The 17,745-nt window shown below is 40.6% G+C and overlaps 2 protein-coding genes across 8 annotated transcripts in view; both read right to left on the bottom strand.

The window, feature by feature from the left end:
- Positions 1–17,745, bottom strand: part of CCDC82 (coiled-coil domain containing 82) — a 426,644-nt gene that overhangs the window by 57,733 nt on the left and 351,166 nt on the right. The window lies entirely within an intron of this gene.
- On the bottom strand, positions 4,049–17,243 carry FAM76B (family with sequence similarity 76 member B). 7 transcript variants are annotated; one of them, XM_049823536.1, is made up of 10 exons: positions 16,926–17,243; positions 16,605–16,669; positions 16,206–16,260; positions 14,629–14,784; positions 13,471–13,667; positions 11,410–11,457; positions 11,132–11,212; positions 10,293–10,428; positions 7,173–7,274; positions 4,049–6,606 (listed from the first exon to the last, which is right to left on the bottom strand). In XM_049823536.1, exons 1-10 carry the CDS (start codon positions 17,019–17,021, stop codon positions 6,517–6,519), a joined length of 1,026 nt encoding a protein of 341 aa, XP_049679493.1. In that variant the 5' UTR covers positions 17,022–17,243; the 3' UTR covers positions 4,049–6,516. The 7 variants fall into 7 exon arrangements, 6 of the variants coding, with proteins under 6 accessions (XP_049679493.1, XP_049679494.1, XP_049679496.1 ...); XM_049823537.1 differs by having other exon boundaries at positions 10,293–10,425; XR_007508866.1 differs by lacking the exon at positions 4,049–6,606 and adding an exon at positions 9,097–9,231 and having other exon boundaries at positions 7,176–7,274.

The raw sequence follows: 17,745 nt of genomic DNA, 5'->3' as shown, positions 1-17,745 counted from the left end.
TACTTTTGTGGATGTTCTTGTTGTAAGATAGAAAAGTATCTTGAACTACGATAACTTTAATGAATGCTACACCCCGAGTCAGGTAAGTGACCGGCAAGCAAATTCTTGTAGACCCTGAAGGAATGGTTGAAATTACTATTCCCAGCTGCATTTGGTAACATGCTGTGCAACTATAGCACTGCAACAGGTTGCACGAGCGCTACTAGACTGTTGCGGTGCAGTCAGCTAGACTAACGTATTGGCCTTTCAGCAGTGATTTAAGTTATTCTAGCAAATGCAGCCTTTCAATTCTTCCCCTTTTTGGAAGGTTTTTTGTGTTCTAATACATCATACCCGTAAACATACTAATGTAAGTGGTACAGTTCTCCTCCTTAAATGAAGGAAAACGCCTCACTTTACATTCACATCCAAAAAGAGGAATAATCTCTACCTGAAAAAGACACTTTTCTGTTAGTAAATTGGTTCAATGCATTTTTATTAGTTAATAATACATTTTTATAAGTTGAATTCTAATCAATATAGTCACAAACTATTTTCAAGAGCAGACAACAGCTGGACAAAAACATTCCAGGAAATAATTCTATCACTTATGCTGCAGTGGAATTTTGAGCATACACATGTAAGGGGAAATTAACACACGATTCTGCAGAAAATAAACCACTATGCAAAGAGTTGTCTAAGAAAGTTTAAAAAGTTTCCCAAGGAACACCTATAAATATAACTGACCTTCAAGATTTCCATAAACTGAAACGACATGAGTTGACGTACCTGATGATGGATAAATTGTGAATGCGCTACATCTTTTATTGAAATAAAGCAAAATGCATTTATCCATTGATTCAAATAAGAGAAAACAACTCCGGGTTTTCAGCATTCAGTTCAAAATAAATTGCTATAAGTTCTTAAAAAGGGGGTGAGAGGGGTGTGCAATTGGAAGTAAAAAATCAACTTAGGCTGCAAATTCTAATACCTGCAGAAGCCTTAGTAGGAATGTATCACGTTCCTGCGACCCAACCTGTAATAAGATCACCGTGGTCCAAAGCAACTCTGACCTATTTGTTGGTCCAATTTATTTTTGTTCGTCCACAAGCCTTCTGTAATCAAAACAAGTCACTATGAAAGCAGTCTTCCGCTTATGCTTCTAAGACTGACCTTTTTGTATGCAAAGATGATACATGTTTATCTTCAGCCTTTAGCATTCTTGAGAAGCTGGAACGCCTCATTTCCAAATGACAATTAAAAATAAATGAACTTATCCAAGTACTCCAAGAGTCAGAAAGTCTTAGCAAAAGGAAAACCTGCAAAAAAATCTCTACATTTACCTGGCTTGTTTAGGACATCAGCGCCTGTGGTACTTAAACCCCCTTCAGTCAAAATGCAAAATTGCCTTTACCCACCAGGAGAGATAAAGAGAAAGTGCCAGAAGAAGGCCCGTTAGAACAGTGCCAGCATACTATAATGGACATTTTTAAAGGTAAATGGACAAATCCAGACTTGCTTTCTGTTTGGTCTAAAGCAAGGGAAAATGCCAATGATTCACGTGCTGCTGAGTGACATATCTTCAAGGAAAATTTCTGCCTAATGTGTAAGAACAGACAGACAGAAAGTTCAAGTCCTATGTTGAAACTTGCACCATTACCCAGCTGTGGCAATGGTATACAGTACTCTGTGACAGTTTTACCTATTTTTTTCTCGGCCTAAACAGCATGACTAACTGCTTATAAGATGGATTTTACATTGTACATCTTTGTGTTTCAATTTAATCAAGCTGTTTATTCTGTTCATTTCTCAAATTTGGACTCCAGTATCACTAAAATGAAAAAACTCCCTTAAGCAATGCTGCATTTTACCTTGAAGACTTGCCATTTTTGAACATACACAGATAACGTGTCTTGAAAAAAACCCCCAACCATGAGATTCAGTACATCACTTAAATGAGGAACATGGTATCTCAGAGGCTTCACTTCTCCATTAGCCCTTACGCCTCCATGACCCTCCTTCTTTCTCTAGGAGCACCTCAAACATCTCCTCTTTCCACCTCAGTAATCCCCTTGCCTGATTCCCCCTACTTCTTCTGTGGGATTCAGCAGAAGTAATTTTATACATCAACACCTTTTCCATGAGAAAAGCTAAAGGAATCGCACATGGTCTATGAGAAAATGTATCTTCTATTGCAGTATTTTCAACTGAACTGATGTTTTAGTAACTCACTTGAAGGAACAAAACTGACATGAACAGCTTTTACTCCGTTTTAAAAAGTTAGTTAAGATTATAGTTTGCTATCATAAACTTTAGTGTTTTCAAAAATATCAGTGTGGATTCAGAGCTTCTGAAGCTACTGAAGACCGTTAAGAACCACCTAAGTGCCTATACACAAGTCACATGAATTTAAATCTTCTTTAATGAAATTTGCTTCAAATGATGCAAATCTCTTTAAGGGAGTCAATCTGTTACATGCTGTGCTGGTTTTGGCTGGAACACAGTCAATTTTCTTCATAGTAGCTGGTATAGTGCTGTGTTTTGGATTTGTGCTGAAAACAGTGCTGATAACACAGGGATGTTTCGTTCCTGCTGAGCAGTGCTCACACAGAGCCAAGGGCTTTGCTGCTTCTCCCCCCACCCCACCAGCGAGGAGGCTGGGGGGGCACAAGGAGTTGGGGGGACACACAGCCGGGACAGCTGACCCCGACTGACCCAAGGGATATCCCAGACCATAGGACGTCATGGTCGGCATCTAAAGCTGGGGGAAGAAGAAGGATGAAGGGGGGACATTTGGAGCGATGGCGTTTGTCTTCCCAAGTAACGGTTACGCATGCTGGAGCCCTGCTGTCCTGGAGATGGCTGGAACACCTGCCTGCCCGTGGGGAGTGGGGAAGGAATTCCTGGTTTTGCTTGGCTTGTGCGCGCGACTTTTGCTTTACCTATTAAACTGTCTTTATCTCGACCCGTGAGTTTTCTCACTTTTACCCTTCTGATTCTCTCCCCCACCCCACTGGGTGGGGGAAGCGACCGAGCGGCTGCACAGTGCTTGGTGGCCAGCGGGGGTTAAACCACAACACGCGGCCGGTTGTACACGTTTTGCATGTGTCACACGGAAGCCGTGTCTCAACTAGGTACCACACGTGGCTTTGACTTGCTCTCAGCTTTAAAAATAAATGACTTCAACAAGGCCGCTGCAAATTTGCGTTAAAAGGAGGCTAAGAGCAATTCAATATTAGAATAGCAAATTATTCATTACTATACCTAACATAAAATATATACTGTTTTAAGAGCAGAGCTCTGAAACTCAAAGATTCCCCTTCTAGATAATTGCCTTGATCAGAAAGCTACAGAATCTTACTCGTGTTGGTTTGGGGGGGGGGGGTTGGGTTGGTTTTTCGTGTTTTTTTTTCCATTCTGAACTTTAATTCTTAAAAGAGAAGAATTCTGCTGGACTGTGGAAAGATGAAGATTGATTGCTGAGAAAAACATAAAATGAGATCTACAAATTGCAGCCACCGTGACTGACAGCTGGCAGCATGTTAGTGTGGGCACCTAACTCCTCCCGACACAAGATAGGCAACAGACGTAGAAATTAATAAGGTCACTTCGAATCTCAGAATCGCCTAACTTGTACACAATGTATACAAAGGAAGAACAATCTTACGGTTAACAGACTAAGACTAAAATTCAGGTACTTTTAAACACAAGTGCTGATTTTAATCAGAATACAAAAAGACTGTTGAAGCCTTTATTAAATGCCACTAGATGGCAAACCTTAAGGGTTTTTTTCTTCTTCTCTATGAGAAAATATTTATATGTATTATAATCCTGTTGCAGAAACCCAAAATATTTTCTTGAGAGAAATTAATCTGAAGTTCTCATTTGTTACAATTTGTAGACTGCCCAAGGTGTCTAATCTTCCCAGAAATCTAAATACTAAATGTAAATATTAAATTCTGCTCTTTTTTGGCCACAGGCTTTTAGTGAGTGACATAGCGTAAAGGATTAATACGAAATAGGCATTTCTGAATAATTTTAAAAGGACAGATTAATGTTTTGACAAGATTTTATTGTGAAACATTGGATTTAGAAAAGGTACAAAATGTCAACGGTCAGGTGTGTGCCAGTACAGTATTTCAATAGTCTATACATGTGGACAGCTGAATAGCTTCACTGCAGAACGCATATTTAGACATACTATCTAAAAGGGGGCTGCAATATTCACAGGCTTAAAATACATAAATAACTTGAGCCAAAAATGGCCATTACTGTTCAATGCTAATCAACATCTGGAAACAGCCTATAAAGCACAATACAGTACAACAATCTCCTCGCAGATCCACGTTTAAAGAACATCAGTTTATTATGTCAATAATCTACAGCTCCAGGACACTATTTTCAGGACTGGGATTCAGTTGGCTAGTTTAGAACTTTTAAAAACTTCATGTTAAAAATGAGATTACGGAAGAAAACCCACAGGTATTTAATTAGAACAGAACACTGTGAAGCCCCTAAAAATTTTTCAGACTGGGATTTATAAACTCAATTACTTCTAATATAGAACTTCAGTTTGTTCCTTTAAATTGTCCTTACTGCAGTTTGAACAGATATCATTAAGTGACCTTAATTCAAACATTTCAATTTGCTATGCATTTCTGTGTTTTAAAACCAATTTCACCAAATATGGGTCACCACTCAACTGGAAAAAAAAAAACATTATCAAAATACTAAATCTGAATTAAAGTAAGTCATAAATTTGTATATTAAAAAAATAATAACACCCCCCAAAGGATAGCAGCATTCTCTACCCTAGTTTAGAGAGTTTAAAGAAGAACATTTATAAACATACAAAATTGATTTCAGGGTATAAAAATACACGTATACCGTATGAAAAAAAATAGCGTGATTTTTTCAAATTATTCAGTAGTCTGTTACTGCTGGAACTTGTTTGAACTACTGAAAAGGTGTTCATAGTTCAGTACATGGGTGGACAGCCAAGGAACTTCAGATTTTAGTTAATTAAAAGGTGTGTAGCTTATTCTACACGATTAAGCTTACTGAAATATAAGCAGTTACCCTGTTACCAATCAGTACTCAGAGCTGAACTAAACCTTTACTTACGTAAGTCTACTTCACTTTATGCTGATTCGTAACTCACCTTCCTGAACAGAGACCTTGGGGTATACTAAATTATGTCTAACTGAAATTTCTGAATATGACTAATGTCCATTAGGAGCGGAGCTAAACTTAAACTGATGTAATTTAGAATGAAAATCTACCCAAAACATTAAAACAACCCACCCTTTGATACCACATCCACTCCCTTAATTAATTTCAAGACCATCAGTTTTGGCTACTCTTTTCTCATTGTGTATCTTTACTGGGGGATGAGAATCTTGTAATTCATTAAAAAGAACCACCATAAGTTACAACTAAGTACATTAAATCAGACATTGGGAATAAATTTTTTTAAAACTTTGAGTGTATATCACTAATTAAGGATGTAACATAGGGAGTACGTCTGCTATGGAATTAAAATTAGCGCTGTGCCAAACGGGAAAAATATATAAACAAACCACTAAACTCCAGTGTGGCAAAAAACATTTCGTTTTTTGTTCAGGAAGTGTTTGGCGTGAGCAGCACTAACAAAATTCTACACCTCACAGACACAAGCTACAAAGGTTATCTAAAGCCAATACTCACTGTCCATCAATTAGCTAGCTCTTAATGCTGCTTCAAGCACTGCACTAGCCACTTCGATCTTTGTTTCAGACTCCTCTGTACACACATTTATATTTACATAAAACATTTATTAAACATGATTTTAAAACATAAAAACCTTATGTACAAAATACCAACATTCCTATAAATAAACAGTTGGAGAAAGGCACTTGCAAGAAAAATCTACAGTAAATCTTACAAAAACCACACTGCCTCTGTTACTGTACAATAGATAATCTTTCGGTAAATCCCTATCACAAGAATGTAAAACACTAATTACTTGTTATAACTAAGAATATAACCATTACAGTTGTATTTACACATACATATATGCCTTTTTTTAATTTCACTTGAGAGCACCATGATTTCCATTCTAAATTTGTATTTTGATACAAAGTAAAAGAACAGTTGCCAGAAACCAGTGTTCAGTGTCACTGCAGTTTCATGAACTTTTGGCTGACATCAGTGTAGTTGAAAAGACTCAGTTGCTGCTTTGTAAAAAGTACACCTAGTTCGTTATTGCATGTTGTCCTTTTAGAGAGAGCACTGCTATGTTCTCTATGCAATTGTTTAATACTATTGCTGGCAAAAAGTTTCCAATATCAAAAAAATAAAAACATTCTTCAAGCCAGTTGAAGTATTTCATCTGAACAGTAACTAAAAAAAGCTGCATATTAATTATAAAAACGTGTAGGAAACATGCCAACTAATCTGGTGTGCAAAAATATTTTTTTCCACTACACAGGATTTTAAGGGCTTCACAGAATCACTCAAATTTACACTGAGTAGCAAACCCCATCAATAGCCAGTTCCTCAAGGAGATGTTAATATACTCCCACTTTTATCAAACTTTTTACCCTTTGACAACGCTGCAACCTGTTTGAGTAGTTCTCTGTTTTTGGCCTGCAATACAGATAAAAAAAGTTTTATGAATTACTGAAACGTCTCAGTAGTGTCATGCACTAATTTCCCATTGCATTTACGAAACAAATTCCCAAAATGACCACGCTGAGAATATTGGCACTTTTCAAAGATTTGTACATGCTTTTTGATATGCATGTTCCATCTTTAACAGAAAAAGGTAACCACATTTCCTGTATTGCAAAATTTAGTATCTGAGGTGTTGCACCGAGTATCTGTTCAGTCTGTGATTTAGAAGGCAACTAAATTCAGGCTTTCTTCCTGATAAAGTATGCTTTAACAAGAGACATTTAACTGTCAATTGTGTTAACGCTGAGCCCTTAAATCACATCAATAGCATGCTGACAACTGATTAAATATCAGAGAACAGACAAAAAATAACATAACCTTTGAGAAAGCATGTGAGGTAAGAGTCTATCTCAAAGTTAGAAAGCACTCAAGACCTTGACCATCCAAGAACTTGGTACTATTTCATTGCCATAAGTGAACAGCCTGAATGTATAATTCCATCTGAAGTACTTCTCAAGTATTGATAAGCAATTACTCACCTGCAACTGTTCCACAGTTTCCTTGTGAGCTTTCTCCATACTGTTCATCTTTGTCCTCAAGTTAGACTCCTGGTACTGGAAGTCTGCCTTCAGTTCTGTCAACTAAAACCACAAATTCTATGGAGATTCCTTGGACTGCTACAGTATACATCTTCTAATCAATCTGTGAAATCTTTATGCAAGCCTCAGGAATCTCAGGAAACACTGTTATTTATTTACTATTGTAGTACTGACGGCTCAGTACTTCAGAAGTAGCTTGGAAAAGCAAGTATGTCTATTTTATATGAAGAAAACAACTCTACTTATATAACCATATTGTTTGCTCAGGATTTGGTATAAAGAAGGTTAATCCTCAACAAAAAAAAAATAATCAAATACAAGACTAATGATTTATAATCTTAGCTGTTCTTTCAGCTGTGGGATCCTTATCACAATCTTCAGTTATATCTCTTCAGTTATATGGTACGGTAACACATGAAAAATCTTCCATACTAAACCAGAAAGGAATCCTTTGTGTCCTTTTATGCTACAATTTGTCCTAAACAGAAGTATATGTTCCACAGTTTCATTGCTTTTCAATCCACAACAACAGTGAATTCAACAGTGTTATTAGAAATGTGTAATTAAAGCAATTTAACTTAGGATTTAATTCTGAGTGTATGGTGTAGTATTGCTGCCACTGGGTCTCTCCTGAGACAGGCAGAGATCCAGATAACGTACACTAAGGCAGGTGTTTCTAAATTGTGATACATGCTTCTACCCAAGCAGCTGAACACTTCTTCTGGAAACATGTACAGCTGGGTGAACTACTAGCAGTTTGTTGTATATGGACCCAGAAATTTTAGGAACCACTTCTTAAAAAAAGTTTAGTTCCAGAAAGCATCTCAGATTCACCAAGCTATTCTGAACCTCTCCGGTCAATTTGGATTTACCAGGAAATAGAGCGTCTTTGCTAGCAAGGGAGCCCACTATAACAAACCAGAGCAAACGACTACCAAGACTGCTATTATCAACCTTAGATGTGTAAAATCACATGTAGTGAAACAAGGTATTCAAAAGAACTGTCAATCAAATGGTCCTAAATAAAGTGCAGGTATCTTGATACAAGGATATATACCTCACTGTACACAGACTGTTGCTCAAGGTATGTACTTACGGCTGTTGCAAATTCCAGGGGATCCAGTACAAAACCACATACCACAAACTAAATACCAAAAAACTAGTGGTAGTATTGCACCATAGTAAAATATGCAACTAGATGAGATGAGCAAACACACTACCTGTGAACACTCAGTGAAGTGTGGTCCCTTCCTAATGATCAAGTCTCAGGGCCCCACAGTAACATCTTGGTGTCTCACTAACATTTTATCCAGAAAGCAAAACAAGGCTAGTACTGCAAACAATAAGCACTGGTAATGATATGGCTGAGATCTTGACTCGTAACAAAAAAAATGATGAGGATTGTCTGTAAAGCTGGTGTACTGAGTTGTTTTTCTTGCCATACATTATATATTTTAGAGGTTTTTCCTTTGGAGCGCTCCAAACTGTTCAAATGTTGTCCCTACACAAATCTTGGGACAAAATATTAACAGGAATCTCACACGGGTCTGGCTCAGGTTTTCATCCCACTACATATTTTTACATTTACTATCTCGCAGACAAAAAAAATCTGCAGTACATTCATTTGTTGTAAATTTTTCACCTATGGAAACATTGTACAATAGGTTCAGCTTTTCTCCCCCCCGCAGCAGCTGAAGAAAGTAAATAATTCATGCCTGAAGGAGCCTTTAAGTTCAAAGAACTCTGAGGTCAAATAAATAGTTTTAGCAGTGGGGATATTAAAATTAGTAGATGCTCTCCCTACGGAAACAGCACAAAACAAGTTACTGCAGTGGTTACGCAGAAGTAGGTGACATTTCCTTACCTAACCCTTTTGTTAGCTTTGCCCAGTAGATCAAATATAAAAAGAGATAAGTGAACTTCCTACTGACTCATGATCTTCTACTGGCTTCATAAGAGAGAGATCAGGGCCTTAATGTCTGTCCTTTGAAGAAAATACCTAAAGAGAATCCATGACAGACTGTTCAGCTCTTTCACATCAACCGCTTAAAGCCTTGAAATAGCAAGTACTTCCAACACTAGATATACTATAACAGCGATATAAACAAAAAAATGTTCATTATCCTTTACACAACACATTTAAGTGTAGAAATGAAGATACTGAATTATGGTGAAAAAGTGGAAGTATTTTCCTTTCGGGATCAATGAGCCTTTCTTAACCATCAAAGTTTTGATAGGACACAATGCATCTGTACTCAAAATTTTACTTGAAAATACAGTAAATTTATTTTTAATACAATTCCATAACCTACTCAATCCTGAACAGACATTCTAGAGCCACTGTTACAGACAGTGTCTTAAAAAGCACACAGTTCATCAGATGGCAGAGAAATAAGCTCTCATAAAGGCAAAGTACATATTTGTAGTTCTTTCTCTTGTTTGTCATTAGATTGTTTGAAGGGTGAGTATCTTGTACGATTTCACTGCAGCCATTTGGGGCTGAGTATTTCGCTTAACTTTTGTTGACTGACAGGCATCTGATCCAAGCTTTCCTCCTAGTCTCTGACCATCCACAAAGACTTGATAACCTACACTACACATATGCTACCAATCTTTTAAAGTCAAAACACTTCATTGTCAAACACTGTACACGTAAACTGAGAATGGTTACTACTCTTAATCCTCCTCTTATCTTGTGTGCCCATCAACCTATGTAGGTATCTGGTATTTTTGGCATGACTCGGTTTAGAATATATAAAACATACAAACCACTGTCTGACATTTTATCCATCACCTGTGGCAGCCTGAGCAACAGTGAACCAGATGGCTAGCTTCTAGATGGCTAAAATGAGGTAAGATTAATTCCTTTTTGACTTAGAGCCAAAATACACTCATGATACAAAAGTCCCAAACTTGTCCTTTAAATGGTAAGATCTGGTTAGTTGCTACGTAAAAAAGTTGTATCTGATTTTTGTTTTATCTCACCATTTTGACGTTGTTAGGAGTCTACAAAATAGAAAAAAAATTATAAAGTTCTTATTAAGCGGATGCAACTTTTACCTTTTTATCTTTTTCTAAAATAGTCTGATCCCTTTGCTGCAGAAGACGTTTAAGTGACATTACTTCTTCTTTCAGCTGACTTATGAGGACGAAGTTGTCAGTTCCTCCACTGTCTGCTGACTGATTTATAGAGCTACTAAAAGTAAAAAACAATAGTTACTCACAACATCAACAGAAAAAACCCAGGAGTTTTTGTAAATTTCAAATTGGGTAATTAATATTTCTACAAACATCCTTAGGGACTAATGCAAAAAAAGTATGTACCTGACAGAAATGGATGCAACTGGCAAATTACCTTACTAATGGCACACATTACATACACCTGCAGAAATATAATTAAGTATTAGCTTTGAGGGGGACAAATACCTTTTGACTGAAGCAGCCACTTTTCTTTTTATTCCAACTGTTTGGCCAGAGACAGAATAGAGATTCAATCTCACACATTAAGGTCCAAAAGACTTCTCTATACACGTCAGCTTAAAGCAGCAGGTTCAACCCTGCATCTAATCAACAAACCACCGATGTCAGGGAATACTGTTTCGTTGATAACTGTTGCCTCGCACATAAGGTTTATTTAATTTTGCCCCAAGCAGCTTAAAAGCAGGAAAACAGTGCCAGTTTTCTGCTAATAAAGTCATTTAGTTGACTGACAGCACTCAGATGCTACCCAACAATCTATCTGGCTGGACAATAGTTTTACCTCCCTCATTCTTCAGACAAAAAAAAAAAAAAAAAAAAAAAAAAGAAAAAAAAGAAAAAAAAAGAAAAGAAGCAACTGGCCACAAATCAGTGCTCTAATTTGGTTGAAATGGCTCAGCTTTACAAAAATATAACTTTACCTATCTCCATTTGATGGCTTGGATTCCAGTTTGGGTTTTTTCTTTGGAGTTTCATTCTGAATAGCTGCAGAGGATTTATGGCTGAAATCAAACAAAACGTAAACCTAAAGCCTCATACTATATAACTCTCTAATATCACCATTTGGTACATGTAAAATAACTAACTCATGCTCCTAACTGGAATGCTAGAGACTAGCCAGAAATGCAAGAAAAGAAGTCCTTTAAATGAAAACTGCAAGATAAATTAAAAGGAAATTAATAAATAATAACATATTTACCTCTGTTTCCATAGTCCCTGATCTTGTTCTGGACTCAGATTGCTGATTCTGAAATATGTGAAATGTACTTGGTAACTGACCAAACATGCCATTATTTCTAAGTTTATGTGAATGTTATCCGTACTTGAGAAAAAGCCACACCCCACCTTTTTTTTTTTAATAAAGAAAGTTAACAATTATGAATTTTCAGCTGGACAGTCGTATGATCTGTCATACTTATGACCACTTTTACCATGTCAGGATGCTATAAAAATATTTCTTGGCTAAATGTTTACACTATTCTAAGGCACGAGGGGTAGACTTCAAGACTGATGGCTAAACCTTTTTGCTGGTACCTCCCAATTTTTGTGAACTTTATATTGCTAATCTTGTACTCAGCAAGCTGGTCTAAAGCAGCATTCCTGGGATTCCCATACTGCCATATGAAAGCTATGTGAAGTGGTGCTTATGTGGCAGCATAAGAGCAAAGTTAAGTTTTGGATTCCTGAAAATAACTGCTTCTCGGGTCTAAACATTTGTTTTCAATAATTTCAAAAGCAACTAATAAATACCATTGATATAGGAAGGGTAGCATTTCAAAGATTGCACTGAATGAAATAGTTCAATGAATCTATATTTCTACCTCATTGTCTCTATTGACTCATCTTAACAATAACTGAAATGGATAGGGAAAAAAAGTCATATTTATTGGACCAGAAGCAATGGACCCATGGCAGCCTACAGAAAAAAGGCGCCAAACCAGGAACACTGTGATCCATATAGACATATGCTTACTTTTATAACTCTTGAGTATATTAGAAGCTCTACTCTGTAGTAAAGAGCTATTTTTTTTTATTTAATCCTTACTGTATCTCTGCCACACACATTAATTTAGATTTAGCTTGTTGTAACTCAATTTTCAGCAGAGATTTGAAAGAACAGGAATAGTACAATAACTCTCAGCATAACAAGAATAATATTCTTCTTCGAATTCCTAAAAAAAAATAATCTTATTTTTCTCTTTTTTAAAGTGAAAGTAAGTGCATTTCTCTTCTCCTCATTCCCAATATCATTCCAGCTTATTTTCCTTCTATCTTTAAGTCACATTTAGTCAGGCAAGTTTCAGTCAAAATGGAAAATTATAAGCACTAGAAAAGCGAAACCTAGAATGGAAGCGTTTGTTGTGTCTGGGGTCAGGGTCATTACCATTGCAGCACTAGTATTTACTACCCAACACAAAAAATAAAATAAGTAGTTCTAGAGTTAGGCTGCCATAAGCCTACCAATGAAATAAGAATCATGACTACTATTATACTAGCATAAAAGCCAAATCAATCCTGGGATTTATGACTAAATAAACTGGGTTTGTACGTTAAAGTTGGTACACTGCGTATGCCACGGCCAGAGACGGCACAATGAGAAAAGTTGCAGAGGATACGCCAAAACTGTCTGAAATGTTACCAGAGCGCCACTAACTGAACTGACAATGTTATTTTCCCATGTCTGCACCACAGCCACTCACAAACTGCCTATTCCAGCAAGATTTGACTATAAAAACGAGCAGATACACAAACTGGTCAGAGACTGAGGGTGATCCCACACAGTTGCTTCTGCTTCTCCATTAATCTGCAAGTATGTGTGCACAAACACGTCAGAATGAAGCAAGTTAGGGTGGAGATTCTGAGCGAAGTAGCTCTTCTGTGCTCACGTCTAATACACACCTTTTAACCCATGGTAAATGCATGCAGAATAGCAGTTACCGCTTAGAAAGCCAGATTCAAGTTCATCCCCAAGGAACCTGTTTCTGTAGCCTTTCCATGGGTTTCTTTTCTAGACTTGCTACCAATTTTAACATTGACGAATTTGATGATCACCAAGAATTTCTGCTTTTTGGTGACCTCCCTGCACCCATACTATAAGAATATAAGGATTCTGACAGACCATGGAAGAACAACATTCTGCTACTGCTTTTGACGCCATGTTTAAACAGCATTTCTTATTTCCTTTGATTTGATCTCAGTACTAACAGAACACAGAAGAGGAAGAGGTACCAACAGCTACTTCAATTTTTTAAATACTTACTTATGATGACTGCTGCTGTGACGATGATGATGATGGTGATGGTGGTGGTGTTTTGAATGATGCTGGTCTTTCTCAGTAAGAGATGAGGATGAGGAGTTAGAATGTGAAGATCCTAGGCTCTTCCTCTGTTCTTTTGTCTTCTGTAGCACTCTCTTGTAGGACAGTGTGCAGAGCCAACACAACAACTTTCCATCAACCTTTTGGGAAATAATTCATAGCAGGGTTGGTTTTGGTTTTTTTTTCCCAAATATACTTGCACTAGAAACATGTATTTCAATATTTGCAAGAAAAATTTGTTTCACTTCATCTGTTATCTTTGGGAAAAACCCAGACATCTCTTTGGTATGAAACTGCCACTAACATCTCCAACGTATGCATGTTAACTTTTAGTAAAGTGAATCTTACACCATTTCTTTTTGCCATTTAAAGCTATGCTAGAAAGCAGTCTTAGCAAATGTTGGACTCGCTCTGTATCACAGAAGTGACAATAACTTTTTACAGGGACAAATTGTTCGTAGTTTAGACACCATGTACCCTCTCTCAACCCATCGCATTCCAGGCAGAATCAAGAGGTCCAGCCAACGTGCTACTTGTACCAAGTAATTTCTTCTGTAAAAACAGCATTATTCCTGGGGTCAGGCAAGAGGCTTTTGAGGTCATTTCCTCAGCACCTTCTGGAATGAGAAAGTGGCACTCACCAAAGCTATTTTAGAAAACAGAACACAAAGGGCTGCTCAGAGCAGTCCACGTCTCTGATGCTGTCCTTTAAGGCAAGGCAGACAAATCAGAAGAGGTAAAGCGACAGATTTGAGTTACGGACATAGATAAGATCCAATGTATGGGGGGAAAAAAAAGAAAAAAAAAAATCAAAGCACCAGGAACCATTCAGCTGCTTAACCTCTGCTCCCCAGCTATAACTGTCAGCTTCCGCTTAAGCATATTTTTAAGAAGAGTGGTTTAGTTTAAAGTAAGTTAGCTCAGTAGCTAACACAACAACCGCAAGTTATGAAGTTTAATTTAAATATTGTAAAGCATGGCATAGTAATTCTAATCTAATATTAGCGAACTTAAGATACATTCCTGCTAATCTCTCTCTTACAAAGGAGGAACCTTGTCTGCTGTCAGACTAAGCCATTACAGGTGTGGAACAAAGCCTACCTTCCTTCTTCCCTCCTCTTTTCGATCAAAAGCACACTGCTGTTTGCACTGTTCACATGTCTGAGGCGGGCCGTACTTCTTCTCCGAGTTGGTGCAACGCTGACATTTTGTGCCAATAAATGCTGCAATAATGTTACAATACTGACAGGGCTTGGGCTGAAAAACAGGTAAGTTGAGCTGAAGTTAACGCATTTACAATTTTTATAACGAACACAAGTATTTCAAATCGCACAGCGATGCTTCTAAACTATGAGGGCTTCATATAACCTATCTTAAAGAACCTTTTTTGTACCATTTCTATCTTCAGTACTAAACGCTTCCCCTAAAACGCTGTTCCTTCAATGCTCAAAACCAGTCTGGACTTTCCATGAAATTTTTACTTTAAAAACTTTAAAAGAAAAGTAATCAAGTCATTTTTTTAGACTGGAAGTTTCTGAAAACATCCCTCTCCCTTGCACTACTCAGGGATTTGATAACCCCACAGCTCCAAGATTAGTACCCTGATCCCTGCAATTCTGCAGGAAACATAGGAAAAAAAAAACCCCAAAACAACTTCAGATACCATGAGGTCAGGTTATCAAGTTTTAGATCATACACTCAACTAGAATAATATACTGCTGGAAAATAAAACTGCTGCCAGCTTTCATAGGTTAGAAATGGCTGATTATCTTCAATGCAATTCTGTTTTTTTGATGAACTACTGGTAAAAAAAATTGTTGGATCTGTCTCGCACTTCATTTTGCTACATTTTATGCTTTTGAAAGAACATCCTTTGTTCGGTTTACATTTACATTCACAAAACGCCTGACTACATACCAAGAGCTGTTATGTTTCTCAGATAAGCTGAGTTTCATCTAATATGGTTTATGTCAAGTGTATAGAAGTTACGCGCTTCTGTTTCACAACAAGATTATCTTGATACCTTCTATAAACTAGTATCTGCAGGGCGCTCGGATACAATGGGTGCATTCATATATTAAAAAATTAATTTTTCTAACAGAACTGAAGCTGAAATTTGAGATGAGAAAACGCAAAGTAACGTGGATACAGCTAATGCTCATAAAATCTTTCCTACTTAATAGCTTAACGCGATTAACACGCATTTAACGTTTTTAAGACTTACATAATATAAAGTATGTGGTATTATTAGATTTTCACATTTACCACTCATTAAAAACACAGACAGCCAACGGTCTTTCTGCCATCAAGCGTGCATTTAGGAGAATATGCGAAGAATAACTTTACGCGCACAAAGCGAAATAACATTGTTTTCGCTGTGAATAGCTGTATCGCAAGTATTCATAACCGTCAAGCTGCACAGAACCACGCTGAACTTTAGTTGGAAAAAAAAGAAACGGTAAGCCGCGAAGGAAATCAGGAGCTGCCAGTAATTTCCATTACCTTTCTGAAGGATAACGTTTTGGGGTTTTTCCCCTGAAAAATTAAGGTTAGTCGCAAGAGCACTTTCTGAGAGGTAACCTTCCCCACCCCCAAGTCCGAAGCTGAGCTGCAAGAGAACTTTTTTCCTAATTCAAAGCGCGAACGAGCTCGGTATTGAGAGCCGAGAGCCTACTCACCGTTCCAAACTGCTTCACGTTCTGGGCGCACTTCTTGCATATCGTGTTAGTTTTGCTAAAGGCAAAATCGCAGAATGTTGAACTCGGCGACAGCCGCGCGCCTCGAAACCCTTTTCCCACGCACCGGCTGGAAGGCGGACACGCACACGCACACGCCAGCCCCGCCGGACGGCGAGCCCGCCCGCGGCCCTAACGCGGTCCTGCCCCGGCTCGCACGGCCACCTCGGCGGCCCGGCCCTCCCCTCCCTCCGCCGGTGCCGACCTTCTGCCCTCACCGTGGGGGGACAGCGGCGGGTCGGGCGCTCCGGCGGGTCGCGCTGGGGGCGAGGCGGAGGCACCCTCCCCCCCCCCCCCCTTCCTCCGCGCCCTCTCCCACCCCCGCCCCCGCATCCCCCCTACCTCTCCTGCTGGAACTCGGACCGGCAGTAAGTGCATTTGACGATGGGGTGGGCGATCCGGCACTCCTGCGGAGAGAAGAGCGGCGTTACACTCCCCGCTCCGCCGCCAAACCCTCCAGCCGCCGGTGCCCCGCCGGGCAGGGGGCTGCCTCCCCGCGACGGGGCCGCCGCCCGCCCGCCCGCTCGCCCGCCTTCCTCCTCCTCCTCCTCCTCCCGGCCCCGGGGACCACAGGGCTGCGAGAGCCCCGGCCGGGTGGCGGGGGGGGTGGCGGCCCCGTCCCGCCGAGCGCTGCCCCGCTCGCCCCCCTCAGCCCCGCCGCACCTTGCAGAGCTGCTGGCCCTGGGAGAGCTCCTCGAAGGGGTAGCGCTGGTTGCACTTGGTGCAGGCATAAAGAGCCGGGGCCGCCGCCGCCGCCATCCGCGCCGCGGCCGGCGGGGCGGACACGGGCGGGCCGAGGGAGGGGAAGAGGGAGGTGCCGGGGCGAGGGCCGGGGCGAGGGCCGGAGCGGCCGCCCCCGCCGCCGCCGCCGGAGGAGCGGAGCGGAGCCGCGCCGCGCTCCGCCGCCGCCGCCGCCCTAGGCCCCGCGCAGAGCCCGCGCCGCCGAGCCGCGTCCCCCTTGTGTCGGTGTCGGCATCGGCGTCACCCCGCGCCCCCCGCCCTTCCCTCCGCCCCGGGCTCGGGCTCCGGCGGCAGCCAATCACCGCCTCGCGCCAAACCTGCCTTCAAAACTCGCCGCCCAATAGCCGCCCACGCCGCCCGCGCCGCCGCCAATCCCGCGGCGGGCGCCCTCGCCCTGCGCCGGGCGGGCGATTGGGTGGTGTCGCGGCCGCGGCGCCCATTGGGCCGCCCCGGGCGGCTTCTGCTTCTCCATTGGTTGAGGCGCGGAGGGGCTCACTTTGACAAAGACCGTCCTCTTCCGCCGTCTGGCTCTCCGCGCGTGCGCGGCAGGCGCCCTGTTGCCGCACACGAATCCCGCGGCCGCTCGCTCCTCCCACACGCCGCCTCCCCGCTCCAGCGATTGGCCGCAGGCGGCCGCGCCGCCTCTCTCCGCTTGTCCCCTTCCATTGGCCGGGCAGCGCCCTTCTCTGTTTATTGGGCAGCTCACGTGCCACTCAAACCCGAGTCTATGACGGGATCCCGT

Source organism: Accipiter gentilis, chromosome 19 (genome assembly GCF_929443795.1).
Source record: "Accipiter gentilis chromosome 19, bAccGen1.1, whole genome shotgun sequence".
In the NCBI taxonomy this organism is placed as follows: Eukaryota; Metazoa; Chordata; class Aves; order Accipitriformes; family Accipitridae; genus Astur; species Astur gentilis.
The sequence above is the reverse complement of the archived record's forward strand: the minus strand, read 5'-3'. Positions and strand labels throughout refer to the sequence as shown.

Bases quoted from the DNA above. Each gene is read 5' to 3' on its own strand.
- FAM76B (XM_049823536.1), bottom strand. From the start codon at position 17,021: ATGGCGGCGGCGGCGGCCCCGGCTCTTTATGCCTGCACCAAGTGCAAC. The intron at 14,785-16,205 runs GTGAGTAGGCTC...CCTGTTTTTCAG, and splicing joins ACGTGAAGCAGTTTGGAACG to CCCAAGCCCTGTCAGTATTG. The intron at 7,275-10,292 runs GTAAAAGTTGCA...TTGTGGTTTTAG, and splicing joins TTTTAGAAAAAGATAAAAAG to TTGACAGAACTGAAGGCAGA.